At 34.8% G+C, this 16,332-nt stretch overlaps 2 protein-coding genes across 3 annotated transcripts; one reads left to right on the forward strand and one right to left on the reverse strand.

Annotated features, from left to right (window-relative positions):
* Positions 1-2,452: 2,452 nt before the first annotated feature.
* Positions 2,453-3,829, reverse strand: LOC135677858 (uncharacterized protein At5g64816-like). Of its 2 annotated transcripts, none has more exons than XM_065190271.1 (2): positions 3,772-3,829; positions 2,453-3,033 (listed from the first exon to the last, which is right to left on the reverse strand). In XM_065190271.1, exon 2 carries the CDS (start codon positions 2,995-2,997, stop codon positions 2,548-2,550), a length of 450 nt encoding a protein of 149 aa, XP_065046343.1. In that variant the 5' UTR covers positions 2,998-3,033; positions 3,772-3,829; the 3' UTR covers positions 2,453-2,547. The 2 variants fall into 2 exon arrangements, with proteins under 2 accessions (XP_065046343.1, XP_065046344.1); XM_065190272.1 differs by having other exon boundaries at positions 2,453-2,990; positions 3,081-3,829.
* Positions 3,830-7,426: 3,597 nt separating this feature from the next.
* On the forward strand, positions 7,427-15,389 carry LOC135677067 (uncharacterized). Its single transcript, XM_065188954.1, has 8 exons — positions 7,427-7,652; positions 8,446-8,954; positions 9,037-9,109; positions 12,237-12,317; positions 12,442-12,505; positions 14,651-14,738; positions 14,847-14,931; positions 15,027-15,389. Exons 1-8 carry the CDS (start codon positions 7,551-7,553, stop codon positions 15,108-15,110), a joined length of 1,086 nt encoding a protein of 361 aa, XP_065045026.1. The 5' UTR covers positions 7,427-7,550; the 3' UTR covers positions 15,111-15,389.
* The last annotated feature ends 943 nt before the right edge of the window (positions 15,390-16,332 follow it).

The following is a 16,332-nucleotide window of genomic DNA, read 5'->3' on the forward strand; positions in this document are numbered from 1 at the left end:
TATAATTAATGACTTTTTGGGCTTTTCCCTTCTCCAATTTTCTGATAAGCACATGAACTAATGGATTTACGACGACTTCATGTTTTAGATTAAAGACGGAAATGCTATTAAACCACGTAGAGTTCATAAATTCAACAATATTTTCGGAATGACCGTCACGTCCCGCTGCACATAAGAAAGGATGGTGAGAGTTTGATATGGGAACTCGTTATCAAGTGATCAAAAGCTAATCAGGTTGGTTTTCGTCCTAAGTGTAATTACTACCTATTGATTAAGTGTATTGGTGGTTAGCATCAAATAGTGTTGGATAAGCTAATGCATATTGCATTGATGAGAAAAGTGTAATTACTACAAATTATAGTGCTTTTTATTTTCCATTTGCATATAAGTTTATTAGCTGAAATACATGTAGGTTTATGATGAGAAAAGCCAATCTAAAAGGCTTAGCATTTAATGGTCATGCACAAGCTGCACCAAAAATGAATGCGATGAGTGGCAGCAGCTTCTACTTGTCAAGTATAAGAACATTAGTCAATATGAAAAACCTGAGGTAATCATGAATATTTTTCAAAACAATCACAAAGCTGCATCTGTAAGCACCCAATAAGATGATATAGAACTAGCAGCAACAATTCGAAGAAGCCAATATGGCAAACTCAAATCACTGCAAACGTTATAATCCACCTCTACAATGCAAATTACAGATGCAATCGGCACACCGTTGAAGAGTAACCAACTCTATGTTTACAACAAAAAGATAATAAAGGGAATTAGAATTGTCAAATCATGAGTTCCATTTTTAAATTTGTTAATTACATTCTCAACAAGTAACATGGATTGTGTACCAAAAGAAAAAGTGAAAACCGGTAAGTAGGAGCCTTGTATTTCTCTCATGAGAGAAAAACCAAATAAAACAGCATAAAAGTCGACTTCGCTTCGGTGCGCAAGTATAGAAGCATTATCCCAGTAGCTAAGATCTAAGAAAATTCAGAATACATACAAAAGTAACACAAAGCATATAAAAAGTGAAAACTGGTAAGTATGAGCCTTATATTTCTCTCATGAGAGAAAAACCAAATAAAACAGCATAAAAGTCGACTTCGCTTCGGTGCGCAAGTATAGAAGCATTATCCCAGTAGCTAAGATCTAAGAAAATTCAGAATACATACAAAAGTAACACAAAGCATATAAAAAGTGAAAACTGGTAAGTATGAGCCTTATATTTCTCTCATGAGAGAAAAACCAAATAAAACAGCATAAAAGTCGACTTCGCTTCGGTGCGCAAGTATAGAAGCATTATCCCAGTAGCTAAGATCTAAGAAAATTCAGAATACATACAAAAGAAACACAAAGCATATAAAAAGTGAAAACTGGTAAGTAGGAGCCTTATATTTCTCTCATGAGAGAAAAACCAAATAAAACAGCATAAAAGTCGGCTTCGCTTCGGTGCGCAAGTATAGAAGCATTATCCCAGTAGCTAAGATCTAAGAAAATTCAGAATACATACAAAAGAAACACAAAGCATATAAAAAGTGAAAACTGGTAAGTAGGAGCCTTATATTTCTCTCATGAGAGAAAAACCAAATAAAACAGCATAAAAGTCGGCTTCGCTTCGGTGCGCAAGTATAGAAGCATTATCCCAGTAGCTAAGATCTAAGAAAATTCAGAATACATACAAAAGAAACACAAAGTATATAAAAAGTGAAAACTGGTAAGTAGGAACCTTTTATTTCTCTCATGAGAGAAAAACCAAATAAAACAGATAAAAGTCGACTTCGCTTCGGTGCGCAAGTATAGAAGCATTATCCCAGTAGCTAAGATCTAAGAAAATTCAGAATACATACAAAAGAAACACAAAGCATATAAAAAGTGAAAACTGGTAAGTAGGAGCCTTATATTTCTCTCATGAGAGAAAAACCAAATAAAACAGCATAAAAGTCGGCTTCGCTTCGGTGCGCAAGTATAGAAGCATTATCCCAGTAGCTAAGATCTAAGAAAATTCAGAATACATACAAAAGAAACACAAAGTATATAAAAAGTGAAAACTGGTAAGTAGGAACCTTTTATTTCTCTCATGAGAGAAAAACCAAATAAAACAGATAAAAGTCGACTTCGCTTCGGTGTGCAAGTATAGAAGCATTATCCCAGTAGCTAAGATCTAAGAAAATTCAGAATACATACAAAAGAAACACAAAGCATATACCACTATAATTGGCCGATATCTCAAACAAATGTTTCTATAGCCACTGTCCAGCACAAATAACTTCCTTCTTATCAAGCTTAAGTTTAATAACATTTTCTGATATAGCAGAATATCGAATATAATGACCAACCACATAAGAAACCTACTTTTCTCACATACCAAGACATGAATAAATAAGTGACCAAGGAAAATGAGAACAGAATATATAGTGGGCAACTGACAAAACTGCATGAAATACCAAAACAGAGGTAAGACCAAGAATTTCAAGCATTAATCACAAAATACTAAATTCAACAGCGTGAGAACAAGTGGCAAGTTTCACATTACAAAACAGAAGTTCTCTATTAAGCCAAAGATGAAGAGAGCCTAAGGCATTCACTTTGGCACCTTTTCAGGCAAATGTCATTCCAATTGGGCACTTGGTGTTGATTAACACAAACAGTCCTTGCACAAGCATCAGCACACGCATCAAGCTCGGAAACACCACATACTGTAACACATGTTTCGAGAATCGGATCCTTCGAAAATGCACCAACCTTCTTCAGCATTCTCTTTGAAGTACAGACTCTCATGCAGACAAAGATCTCGTCTGAGTGCTTTTCACGCCCTCGTGCACTTTTGAGTCTTTGCTCCTCCGCACGTCTTCTTTTAACTCTAATGGTATGAGCTGCTATGATGGCTGGAACTGCAGCCCCTAATAAGGACCACCATATGTCTTCCATTGCAATCACAATTCTTGAGCTGTTGACTTGTGGAACTGCAGCTCCTAATAAGCACCACCATATGTCTGCCATTGCAATCACAATTCTTGAGCTGTTGACTTCTCCCCACTTGAGGAGTACAACAAATATAAAAACAGTAAGAGTGAAATCTTGACCTTCTCATTCTCAGTGCGTCCAAGGCAATAAATTGGAGACAATATCACGGCAGGTCAATATGCATCAACATTATCAGAGAATTTGTGGTTAAAAGGCATGAAATCAATCTCTGTTTTGGTGAAACATGAAAAGCTACAACTAATTTCACATTGCTCTATGCCAAAAATTTGAAGCCACATTAGCAGATGCAACCGTAGGAACAGACAGAAACAAGAAAACGAAATAAACTTCTGACAGGAACAACCCAAGAAACTGTGTCGATGTTACAAAAACTCGAATAACTTCTCCGAAATTTAAAGAACGTCACTTGATCTCAAGGAATAGGAATGTAACCGAATAACTAAAAATATCTTGATGAATCGCAGACCGAAAACAACAAAAAGAAGAACGCTTTAAAACTCGTTTACAGAATTAGGAGGCAGTACGTCACGAAATTACGATTCGATCGAAAGATTGAATCGCCAAAATCGCATCTTTAGATGAACACCTAAAGAGGCCTACGAAGAAAACCCCTGAAACGCTAAGAAAAAGAGAAAAACAAACCCAATAATCTAGAACAACACAGGAAGCATCGAACAGAACAACACAAAGGAAAAAAAGGAAAACAAGTTTTGGAGACGACGATATCTCGATAACAAAGCAAAAGAAGAGTTTTTTATTTCTTTTGTTTTTTTTTTGACGGAAACTCACGTCGGAATTGGGGATTTCGGGATCCGAAGCGAGCACGTAAGGTTTTGTTGACAGCGCAGGGGTTAGGGTTTTAACTTGTTTTGTGTACGATAACAAGTTTAACATATATATCCTTGTAAAGCCGACAAATATCATATTTGTCCGAACAGATTTGTTTTATGGCACATATAACCTCTGGATATTAAGATTATTCGCGTGTTACTCTTATTACCATATATCTATAAAATTCAGGTTTATTATTTTTAATCAATTCAATATAAGTTTATTTAATTTAAAAAAGTATAATAATATAACCTACTTGTTAAAAATATGTTTTTAAAAGATCTTTAAGAGCGTAAATATTTTCTATTAAAATAATGTTGAATTAAAAAATATACTTATATATATAGTCATTTGTATTAGCTTACGATTGTTTTAGAGTAACTTTTCTTTTGGCATCCCTATCTCTAGAATTTTCGAAGATCATTACCCTTTTAGACTACTTTGTCTTATTGAACAAATTATGTATTATTTGAACATACTTGTTAGATTGTGACTCTTTGTTAATATAGCCTCCCGTTGCACTCCTCAAGGCCTAGTAACATGTTAAATTTATTACACACTTTAGCCTCCTATGAAGAGAAAGTTTTAATACTTCATATCGTTTGAGTTTTGACCACTTTTAAATAGTCACGGATAGTCTATCATCCGCATACAAGTCCTTACATGAGTATCAAAATTTTCAAGTTAGCAATTCTCCTCATCTCTGTGAGCTTTGCACAATTCCTACAGTCGTTAAACAATCTATCCCACCTTACATGGTTTTATCCTTTGCCAAGCACCTTGCTTGCCTTGAGCACCATCAAGTTTGATTACCAACGTCAAGTCATAACTTGAATTCAATCATCACAACTTTTATGCATTACGTGTTCTTCCCAACTTGCTTATCCTTGTGGTTCCTCTTGCACAAAGAGTTGATCATTTATCTCATATGTGTACTCATCCGAGTGACTCCTTTTCCTACGTTTATAAACTCGTTTTCTCTAAATGATTGGGTGTGCTGATTGCCCTCAACGTAGCCCCCAGATGTATACTCATCCGAGTGACTCATTTTCCTACGTCTCTAAACTCGTTTTCTCTAAATAATTAGGCATGCTGATTGCCCTCAACATAGCTCCATTAAGTCCTGCACGTTTACATGCTAAATGTGTTTCTAAGTGTAGATTACTATTTATAATCTTATTTTTAAAATTTTTAAAGTATTTCTTAATAAATAAACGTAAATATTCTCTTTCTTCCTTTTTTTTCATCATTTTCTTTTTCTTCCTCTGCCCTTTTCTTCTTTTTCTTCCTCTTTCTTTCTTCCTGCTAGGAAGAGAACATTAAGGGGTGATGAGTAAGGTAATATCGAGCAATGAGAGAAACATCGATGGCAATGATGAAATAAGATACCGTGGGAAAGAAAAAAGATAAAGATAAAAATAAATTAGAAATATTAGGGCAATAAATAATAAAATAATATTTTTAATTATTTTTTAAAAAATTGTTGATTTTACATATCTAACTTTACAAGAGAAACACGTTCAAATAGATGATTTAAGATTCAATGTACAATCTAAAAGGCTTATATAAAGGTAGATGTGTAATATAATTGCAGCTTACACATTCTAATAGAGGAGGCTTTAAATTTTAGAGGATGATTTTCTAGAAAAAAAAAAGTTTTTTGGGTTTTGTTTCTCTCATCATTTTCATGTGGACTAAAGGCTCTTTTTTCCAGTGACAAAAATTAAGAATATTTCGACATATTTCAAAATACAGGATGGTATATTCTTTTTTCTAAGTAACCTTATATTTAGACATATAATTTTTGAAAAAGATTATAGTATGCATTTTATTTACTGAAAAATAATAACAAAATAGACATTCTTAGATTAGAATGTTAATGATGTTTTCTTTACTGAATCAAAACATTATAGCCCTGATAAAAATATTATGACTCTGTTTCAATTAAATGAAGTTTTCACTAACATTTAATATCAATCTTACTATAGATTAGGAGGCATTATAAAATATTAAATATGAGAATTTAAATGATATTGGATGAAAATTATGAATATATTGGCAGATTTAAAAATAAATCACAATAAAATTTTTACGTTTTTTTTTCATTTTGTCTTAAATTTAGATCTAAATATTTTTTTAAAAAAATCTAATATATGTAATCATTTACTATGAAATAATAATAATAATAAATAAATAAATAATAAGACATTATCTGCTTACAATATTTTTCAATAGAGTAACAATATTTTTGATTCACTTATAAAAATTACTATAAATAAAAAATTATTGTAACTCCATTCAAAATACTATAAATCAGAAATATTATAATATTAGACGGATTTAGCTCAAATTATATTTTAACTAAAAATTAATTTTGTATTATATTTTGTTCTTTTTACAAAGGGAATGCCCTTTATGGAAAAAATAAAAATAAGGAACATTATCTCAAAAAAACCCAAACTCGTGGCTCTTTCCAAGAAATTTCTGGAGATTACTATTTACAATCTATCTTAATTTTTTAATATTTTTAAAATTATTTTTTCATATTTTTTTTTCATAAATAGACATAAATATCATTTCTTCTTTTTCTACCTCATCATCATTTTTTTTTTCTCCTCTTCTTTTTAGTCTTCCCTCTCTTCTTCTTACTTCTCCCCCCCCTCCCTCTTCCTCGGTACAATGTCGAGGAGGTGATGGTCAACGATTGGAGGGTGGGAGGTAGGAGAGTAGTCTAGAGAATGACAACTGACGACATACGTAGACTAGGAGGCGACAATCGACGAGGAGCATAAGCTAAGGAGTTGTGATCGATAGTAAGCGAGAGTTGGGTGAGTGATAATTGGTGGTAGGGATTAGGGAGCATCAGTGATGGTTGTGTAGACGATGATAGTAGGAATATAGAAAAAAGAAAAAAATGGTAAAATCAAAGTAAGAGGGATTATAAAAAATAATATTTTATTATTTAAAAAATATAAATAGTAAACAAATTGTCAATACTAAAAGGAGCTCTATATAGTAGGCTCCTAATATAATTATATACTAATACTAACTAATCACTCCTTACTATGATTATTATCAATCCTAAATATTAAAAATAAAAAAATCTTTCATATTTTTATATTTTTTTAATTAATTAAAAAGAACAATTGCAAGGATCGACTAAAAGGATACATGAGGATGGATTGGAGGTAGATATTTGACGTTAATTTTATGGCCTTTCTTCGTATAAAGAATGGTGAAAATATCGAGCTAAACAATCTAAGATGACTGATGAGTTCCCCAAATCTTCTTCGGAAAAATGTCATCTAGACTAATCCATTCTAATCCCATAATTATCAAATTCCTATTCAATTTCCGTTTCTCCAATTCAAATATTCAAACCCCTAATGCTTGTTTAGGAACGACAATAATCTCATATCTAAGTTTAAAACCTACTTCACTACTTCACCCATCACTCACATAATTATCAAGCATCATAATCTTTAAATAAATATTTAAAATAATCATAAATTTGGAGTTACTTATTATATATGCACCGTAGGGTACGAATGGAATTTCAACAAACAAAGCAATGGGTAGACGTTTCCTTGCTCGGTCGCTGTAACTTTGGGCAAAGGAGACTGAAGGAAAGGACACGTAGATAAATCCATCAATCGACTCCGATCTCTCTTCTGCGACCCCAAAGCAGCAAACCGCCGCCCTCCATCTCTTTCTTGCTCGTCGAATCGCATCGGCCGATGGGTTACCTGCCTTCGCTCGGCAGCAAAGCGGCGCACTTCGTGTCCGACATCACCACCGTTCTCCTGAATCCCATCTCTGTTGAACCCTCTAAACCCCATGTAAGTATTAGTAACCCTCCCTCTCCCTCTTCCGTCCCTTTTATTTTCGTTTGCCGTCGTCAGAAATCTGGTTAATTGATCAGGAACGGCGTTCTTGAGGCTAAAGATACGATATTTGGTTCTTCTTGTTGAAGTTAGTCCCGGATTTCACTTGTGTTTGACTTTTTTCTATCCGATTTGGGATGCTCGTTCTGGAACTTCTTATCTTAGGGTTAATCTTTTGCTTCTTTTGAGGTTTTTGGTGTTTTTCTTTATCATCTGGCTCTAGTAATGGTCATAGAATCACAAACGCGTTTCTGAACTTAGTTCTTAGTAGTGGATCGTTTCAAATTACTGCGGCTAGTCAATGTTGGTTCGGATGTTTGCTGCTGTGTAAACAGGATGATGTTTCGCGTGAAATTTACTTAGAGGATCTTAAAGAACTGCTGCTTACAATAAATTATATCTTTTTCAAGGACAACTGCTGAAGTCTGGGCTTAGAGGATCTTTTGATTAGTTATGAAATGTAAAAACTCATACTCAGGGTTGTTATTCTTTAACTTTTTCTATTTATAGTTATTCCATTTTTTTTCTTTTCAATTTTCGGCGATTATCATATCCTTCAATTTGTATTATTACCCATTTAGTTGATCCTTGTCCCCATACCTGACGTTTTTTAGGAGCCAATCCTAGTCCTGATACCAAGTTTTTAGATATTTCTGGTTCTACAAGTTTCTTCTGTATGTAAATAAAATTTAGTGACTTTTGGAATGTATACCTTTTGAATGCTTAAGAACATCTTTCTCTTGGTTAGGAAGAGGATATGGAGACAAAAAGTATAGAGAAGGAAGATTCTCAGGATGATTCTGAAGATCCAGATGGCCCTGATACATCTTCGTTTACTGCATTTCTCATCTCCCTTTTATCATCTTCAAACCCAAGTAATCATCCAACAGAAGAGCTAAATGAGCATCATGCAGAAGCTGGAGAGTGGACGTCAAACTCTGCACCTAATGAAAATAGTGGGAGGATATCTCTACTTGCAAGAGGCAAGAGAACATTTGGAAAAGCTATTCACAAGGCAGCTAAGATAAGTGGATTTAGACAGAATTCGGAGCCTAAAATTGATCACAACATAATAAATGAACCAGAGTTGACTGGATGTGATTCGACATCAGTTACTGTCACAAAGGATTCTGCTACACACTTTGATCTGCCAAACATGTCTGAACCATCATTACTTCTTTCAGAAAATATGCGTGCTGCTCTTTATTTTTCACTGCCAGCATTAGTTAAAGGAAGAAATTGGCTTCTGCTTTACAGGTGCTGAAAAATTCATTTAGTTTGATTATCTGATATTTGCATACTTGTTACTTTGCTTAGTCACTCCCATCTCTTGATGCAGCACATGGAGACATGGGATATCTTTATCGACTCTTTACAGAAGAAGTGCACTTTGTCCTGGTTACACTCTCTTGGTATGACAAGTTCATAGATTTTTAAAAGACCTTAGTTGCTTGCAGGGGAATTGGAAGCTATTCCAGACATTATAGAATGTAGTTCTCTGTTAGATGCAATCAAGTAAAATTTAATTATCTTTCTTCAACTGATAATGATTATGTTTAACAACAATGATTTAATAGATATATGTTCACAGTAGATATAGATACTATCTCGTTTTAGTTTTAAGATGTCAGTTTGTGCAGCAGAAGGCCAATTTATTGAGCCTGTCTCAGTCCTCATTTGTTTGGCGATTTGTTAAGCGATCAAGGAAAGGCCATCCACTGTATACTCTTGAGTCTTTTATTGCTAAATCTGAAATCTTACCATTATCTTAATGCTTATGTTTTTTATAACATTTTTTTCCTTTTTAATGGAGAAAATGAACATATGTTGATTTATTCCGTGGTGTGAATGATATGTAGGAGTTGTTAAGGAAGACGTCCAGGAGACCAACAAATATTATCTAACTTTATTTTCTATGTATCTTTTTAAAAGGAAAATAAATTGATAAATATTTGATGCTAGAATTAGCATTGACCACTGCATCATCTGGCATAAGTGTTTGTTTAACCTCAGCAGGAAGGTTAGAACAAGATACTGATGAATTCACGGGCAGACACGACATGTTTCAACCAAACTTTCTTGTGGACTGTGGAGTATCACACGTGAAAACATTTTATTTTTTGTTAGAATCTTGTGAGGTTCAAACTAAAACTCTCTATGTAGTTAGATGCATCAAACTCCAATCACCACAATAAACTAGATCCAATAGAATACAGTTGGGCCTTCATATTTTTAATGGTTTTGGTTGGAATGAAAAATTTATAGAGAGATATTATATAGTTGTTATTCTTTTCTTAATGATGTTCCCATATTATTAGTTTTGTTGAACTAATAGATTTGTGTATTGTTGTTCTTATCAAGGATCATCGTCTAGTGTCTATTAGCAGTGTCGGTCCAAGCCCAAGTCAGTACATATTGGTCAATACCATCGTACCAGTGATCTATATGTCAATACATACTAGTTTATGAAAAGTGGCCATAAAATACCCAAAAAAATTGACTATAAAATGAAAAACCTCTTCTAAACCCCTTTTTATCCTAATTTAGTGTAATTTCAATTCAATTTCAATGAGAATAAAGTGCAAATGAGTTATAAATGGTTAGTAATTGTAGGTTTTTATGATGAGATAATGAATTTATCTTTCTGGATCATTTAGGAGTAACTATGTCGTATGGTCCTTTGTTGCTTCTGTTGATCTTGAATCATCTATAAAGATTGAGTTGAAATAGATTGTGTCAAAACTTTATGATTTTAGCAAATTAAGTAATAAAAGGAAGCAACTTGTACATACTTGCTTCTACCACGAAAATGAATGTTAGACTCTAACCATTGGATCAGAGTCCTCGATCCTATGAATTTGTATATCAATATGGTACGTCTCCCCAATCTTGAAACTACTCATATGACATAGTGTATTTGTAAATTGCTCCTTTGAATCAATTGATGTTAGTGCCTTCCCTTTCACCTTCACATGCTGGGCGGACAACTATGATTGTTGGGTTCCATGATCTTGACTAGATTGACTCGTCTTTGTTTGACTGCCATGTTTGGATCGAGGGGATCTTCCTCTTGTTGGGTATTGTTTCTCTTTTTCTATAGCCTTTGTGATAGAACAAGATGGACGTGGGGTCTTTTGCCTCATCAAGCAAAGGATCCCCTTGGTTCTACTGCCTTAGATCCATTACAACATCCGTTGAGAATCTTCGTCGTAGATCTAGGGGTTAAAGGGATCAATCTCTGGCCCCTCTGGTTCATTGTTGAGCTTGACATATCATTGCCTTAGCCTTGACACATATTGTAGTGCACATTATTGAATCTTAGTGTCAATCAGGACGAATGTTGATCTAGTGTTTTCAATGAAGCGCCAACTGAGCGCATGTTTGAGCCCAGGCGCTGGGCGCATTAAGTGAGCGCTCGAGCCAAATCAGGTCAACTTTGAGCCCGGGTTCGATTGGGTGAGTAAGTTGGTTTAATTGAACCAACTAATGTCACTTTCCCTAGCACCCTCTTGTGTGCCCAACCCAATGAAAGAAACCAGAAGCCAAACCCTACCACTCGTCCACCGCTTTTGTATGCTCCATCAGCCATTGCAACCCCATTTGTTCCCGTTGGCAACCTCGTTGTCACCTTCATCTGCTTCGTACGCTCCATTTGCCGCTGTAGCTCCATCCGCTTCATCCGTCGTCATCAGCAACCTTGTTTGCTTCGTCCGCCATTGCAGCTTTGTTCGTTCACTGCTGCAGCTTCGTCCACCACCGATTTCCATCTTCCTCCACAATTGCCGATTACTTCTCCATCTTCTTGGTCCTTGCTTTCTCATTTTATATTTAATAATTTCATCGATTAACTTGCTACACCATATTGAGGTGGTGCACTATTACTCTATTAGGATTTAGAACTTAGGAGGTTGTGCACTATTAAATTTTATAGGTAATATAATATTTTTTAAATTTTAATATTCGGGAGCACCTCACTTCACTCGAGCCGGTGCCTAGAGCCTTAGGCGTTTTGGGACCTTGGCACCTTTTAACGCCTAACACTTTTAAAAATATTGGTATCACCCGTTTCTTACCGTATTGGGCGTTACTAGTTCTCATTATTGCTTTCTTTTTCTAAAGGAGAGTAATTTATAGAAATATGGATGAGAAGATGTATTTTTTTATAGCAACAATATGGACTAGTTTTTCGCATAGTGTACCACTCTTTTAAAGTAATCTAAACTACAAAACTTGTTCTATGTATAATGTTCGACCTTTTGTGCTCCATGATTCTATGACTTCCATGATATTTGTTGCTAAAATATTACTAATATAATAAAATCTTTTACAAGTATCTTTATCTTTGTGATATCTGTTTCTAAGATATCCATACAAGAATAACACTGTTCTACAGAATATAATTAAGAATTTCTGTCTTTAGTCTGGTCAAATCTGTCTGGCAAAATTTTTGGTAAATGTTGTTTATTTCCTCTTCATGTTAATATTGATTACCTTGGAGGATCAAACTCCCTGTCAATTTCGATCTATCTGCCCTGTCAGGTTGTTGGGGATACAAAAGGTGCTGTTTTTGGTGGCTTAGTTGAAGCACCATTGCAACCAACAAATCAAAGGAAGTATCAGGTACAGAATCTCGAGTGTATAATCTTCATTATTTTGCCAGTTACATGTATGAATAATGTTTTCTCTATGTATAATAATAAGTATAATGTTTCTTATCATTTTTCTCTGTTATGGATTGTTTCAGGGAACAAACAACAACTTTGTTTTCAGCGATCTATCTGGAAATCCTGTGATATTTCGGACTACAGGTGGCTAGAATATTTCATCAGTTACATCTAACAGTATTGTCTGGAAAGAGCACTAAAAGAACTAAAAGATAATCGTATAGAACTACAACAGTCGAGATTGCTTTATAAGACCATTGTTAGGTTAGCCATGATTTATGGTTGATGTGCTGAGTGGTTAATAATTACAAAAATGTTAATGTAGCTGAGATGAAAATATGAAGATGAACATGCAAATTTTTAGAAAAGATAAATATTTTCGAGCTTTAGGTGTAGCCCAATAGCATATAAAACAAGGAAAGATCATCTAGGATGATAAAAATATATTCAAAGGGGTTCTATAGATATTTTTGTTAGGTGGAGTGATTCGATTATTATTAGAAGTTTGTGGAGATTTACAGGGAGAACTAAGAAGACTTTACTATGAACAATAAAGAGAATATTAAATATTCTTGATTTATTTAGAGATATTGCATTAGACAGAGTTCTAAGTTCTAACTGGTTGGGACTCTAACCATAAAGATGACTTTGCTATGAACAATAAAGAGAACCTATTTATGTAATTGACCCTTACTGGTTTGGACATTATGGCTTGATGTTACTGTTGTTGTTGGCTCAAACTGGTTTGCTTCACCACTTAAATAACATCGGTATAAAAGTCTACCTCAGACCCCTAATCTCCAGCTTAAATTAAATTCAAGAACCTTAGATATTTTCTCAGTTCCACATCTTCATTCTCCTTCATATTCAATGATCATTTTGTTAACCTTATTCTTTCTTTATTTCTTAGTCATATTTCACAGTTCTAAGTCTGACTTGCATTATCACCTTTTCTGATGCAATACCTTTTACACTTATTTCTATTTTTTTTAATAAAGTTGACAAGTGCATCATATGCATCAGCATTTTCATAACAAAAGTTCGGAGGGAAGGTTGTAATCCCATTTTCCTTCTTTTGGTTGCATCAGTGTCTTTATGGGGGTCTTTACTAAAGTTGCATATAATTTGTTTCAGACCAACCAATTTGTTGTTTTTAGGTTCGGTTCAAGTTAATTTCCATTATGTCTTGTTGACTTTTACAATATGACATGTGATAAGATATGCAATGGTACTGAGTCTGTAAGCAATGATAATGAGTCTATAGGAGGAAAGTATGGCCATTTAGTTAATTGGATTGTTCATTTTTATAATTACATATGTATTAGTGGAATTTGAGATGTTGGAGTTTGGACCCATTCCCTAGAAATTTATGCTTAATTTTGCAAATTATCTTGTGGCATTCGACCTCTAATTTTTTGTTTAGTAATTCATTACATTATTTACCGCTGCATGCATGTGCATAACCTTTTATTATGTACCAGGAATTTAAGCATCAATAACTAATATGTTCAACAGTAAAATTGTCCCTTTATGATATGGGTGATTAGGATTTATGTCTTGAAAACAATTTATAGGGCTAAAGTGTAGTCTTGTGCATTGGATTAATCCTTTTTCAGCTACAAATTGTGCTATCTAAAACTGAACGTCAGTTACCATGTAATGAAGTCTCCATTCTGTCTAATATTTATCCTTCGTTTTCCCATATAACAATTGTTCCTAAATGTCTACTTATTCAATGGCACAATTGTAAATAGCCTAGGTGACCCTGGGCAGAGTACGGATGTAGACCACCGGATGGGATGTAGCTTTGGTGCACATTATTTTGCTACAAAGTTACTTTTACAAATTTCTAAATATTTGTCACTATATTTATGTTAGTGTCATAGTTATATTTTCTAGAAAATTAAAATCCTTCAAACAGTTTAAAGTTTAAACCCTTACAGAATGGATTCACATGTCCGTGTGCATGCATGTATGATCAGGTGTGTTACATGCATGTGTATGTCTTCATGTGTTTGTGGATGTGTGTGCATACATCGACATGCCCCCATGCAAGTGATTAGCAGACTGACAATGATGTTTAGTTTTACCTTTGTCTATCGCTCTTACAGTTAGGGACTAGATCTAACGTGGTGGACCCAGGATGGACCTATATTGAATAGCCTACCATTATCTGTTCTAAGATTGTTGTTTCTTTTTAAACTGTTGCAGCGAGGATGTAATCATTGGATTGAGTTCAATATTCAATATAAATCAAATATCTATTATCTGACTGCTTGAATTCTGCAGGTACAAATCATTATTTCACTTTGTGCTCATCTGAGTTCTTGGCCCTGGGTGGGGGTGGTCATTTTGCACTATACTTAGATGGTGATCTGTAAGTTGTGCCATCTTTAACTTATTTGTTGTCATGCATCTAATATTTATCTACATATCAGGCTCCAAGGTATTTCAGATTTTAAACCTGCTTGACTTTTCCTTTAAGGTTGACTGGATCAAGCTCTTCCTCAGAAACTTTTGCCAATTCCTGTCTTGCCCACTCTGAGGATTTTCAAGTAAAGGAGGTCGAGGTGAGTATTCTTTCTTCTCTCTAATGTGGACAGAATAGTCATCGCCTACAGTTTTTCATAACAACTCGGTGCTAAACCCACAAAAACTTTTGCAGTTGTGGGGTTTTGTCTATGCTTCCAAGTACAATGAGATGTTGGATTTGTGTCGGGTGGAAAAGCCTGGGATTTGCAGATGGTGAGTTGTTGTTCGTGATGAACCCATTTGTTCCTTGGTTAGACACCACTGCTGAAGAGATCGTTGGTTCATATCAATGACTGCATGTAGAGTGTGCTGTACATATACAACCTTCTTGACCACCTGTATAAACGCCACCTCACAGAGTATATTTTACTGGAAGACTAGATTGTGATCTTGTAAGAAGCATAATGCTACACTGGAAGTAAAAAGGGAGAAAAAGATGCGTAATATTCTGTTGTGCGCACGATGGAAATTTGAGAGGCATTATTTGGTTGCTATATGACTGGCTTTTTGTTTGGTGGATCTCTTGCAAATCAACTTGTTTTGTTCTACCCGAGCGTGATGACTTTGTGACCAGTCGCAACAAATGCGAGTCATCCCGTACTGGGGGAGAGTTGGGCATTTTGGTTAGGTTTGGGGGCAATTGCTCCGTGTAATTGGTCATTTTTGGTAATGGGATTGATCTTGTAGGGCACCGAGAATGTGCGTAGGCTCTCGATCTTTTCTTACCCTTTTTAAGTCAGAGCATACTTTAAGCATTCTTACATGTGGAGAAGGGAAAGCTGCTTATATGGTACGTCTTTATTTTGTTGTTACTTCTAAATGACGTGATGGAGAGCGTTGGAAGATTGATCTGTATTTGTATGTTATATTAGGTTTAGTCATACGAATATCCCGATGTACCACTTGCATAACATCGAGATCAGAAGAGATCTCGATTCTTCTTACACGTAGAGTACGAACATGAGTGATCAAAAATGTTCAAGCATTTTTTTTTTGTGTTAAAGTCAAGCTTTTATACCTGATTATAAAGGGATAAAATATTCAATGAAATATTCTACGATGAGACAATATCTAACTGTCTCCAAAGACATCCCTTTTGGCCTCTTGTCCATGTGGGGAATAAGAGGCTCGCCTTTAACCATTTGCCTTTAACCCTTGTTCACGTGGGTATACAGGTGGAGGGTGACCTTCATCTTTCTCTTTCATCTTGGACACCACATGGCGATTATATGTCAGATGATAATTAATTGATGGTATACCCTCCTAAAGGCATGCTTTGGGGCTTTTGCGAGAAGGGTTTGCAATGCAGCGTTTAGTTTATTTGCCACGTCAAACTTATACTTCTTCAATCCATTGTTGACATAATGGTACATTTAGTTTGTTTGACATATTTATCCAAGATCGTTTCCTCCCATGCTTCTAATGGCACTTTATTACCA

This window comes from Musa acuminata, chromosome BXJ1-6, assembly GCF_036884655.1.
Source record: "Musa acuminata AAA Group cultivar baxijiao chromosome BXJ1-6, Cavendish_Baxijiao_AAA, whole genome shotgun sequence".
NCBI lineage: Eukaryota > Viridiplantae > Streptophyta > Magnoliopsida > Zingiberales > Musaceae > Musa > Musa acuminata.

Coding starts and splice junctions, on each gene's coding strand:
- LOC135677858 (XM_065190271.1), bottom strand. CDS start 2,997: ATGGCAGACATATGGTGGTGCTTATTAGGAGCTGCAGTTCCACAAGTC.
- LOC135677067 (XM_065188954.1), top strand. CDS start 7,551: ATGGGTTACCTGCCTTCGCTCGGCAGCAAAGCGGCGCACTTCGTGTCC. Junction 9,110..12,236: donor GTCCTGGTTACACTCTCTTG/GTATGACAAGTT, acceptor CTGCCCTGTCAG/GTTGTTGGGGATACAAAAGG. Junction 14,932..15,026: donor TTCAAGTAAAGGAGGTCGAG/GTGAGTATTCTT, acceptor AAACTTTTGCAG/TTGTGGGGTTTTGTCTATGC.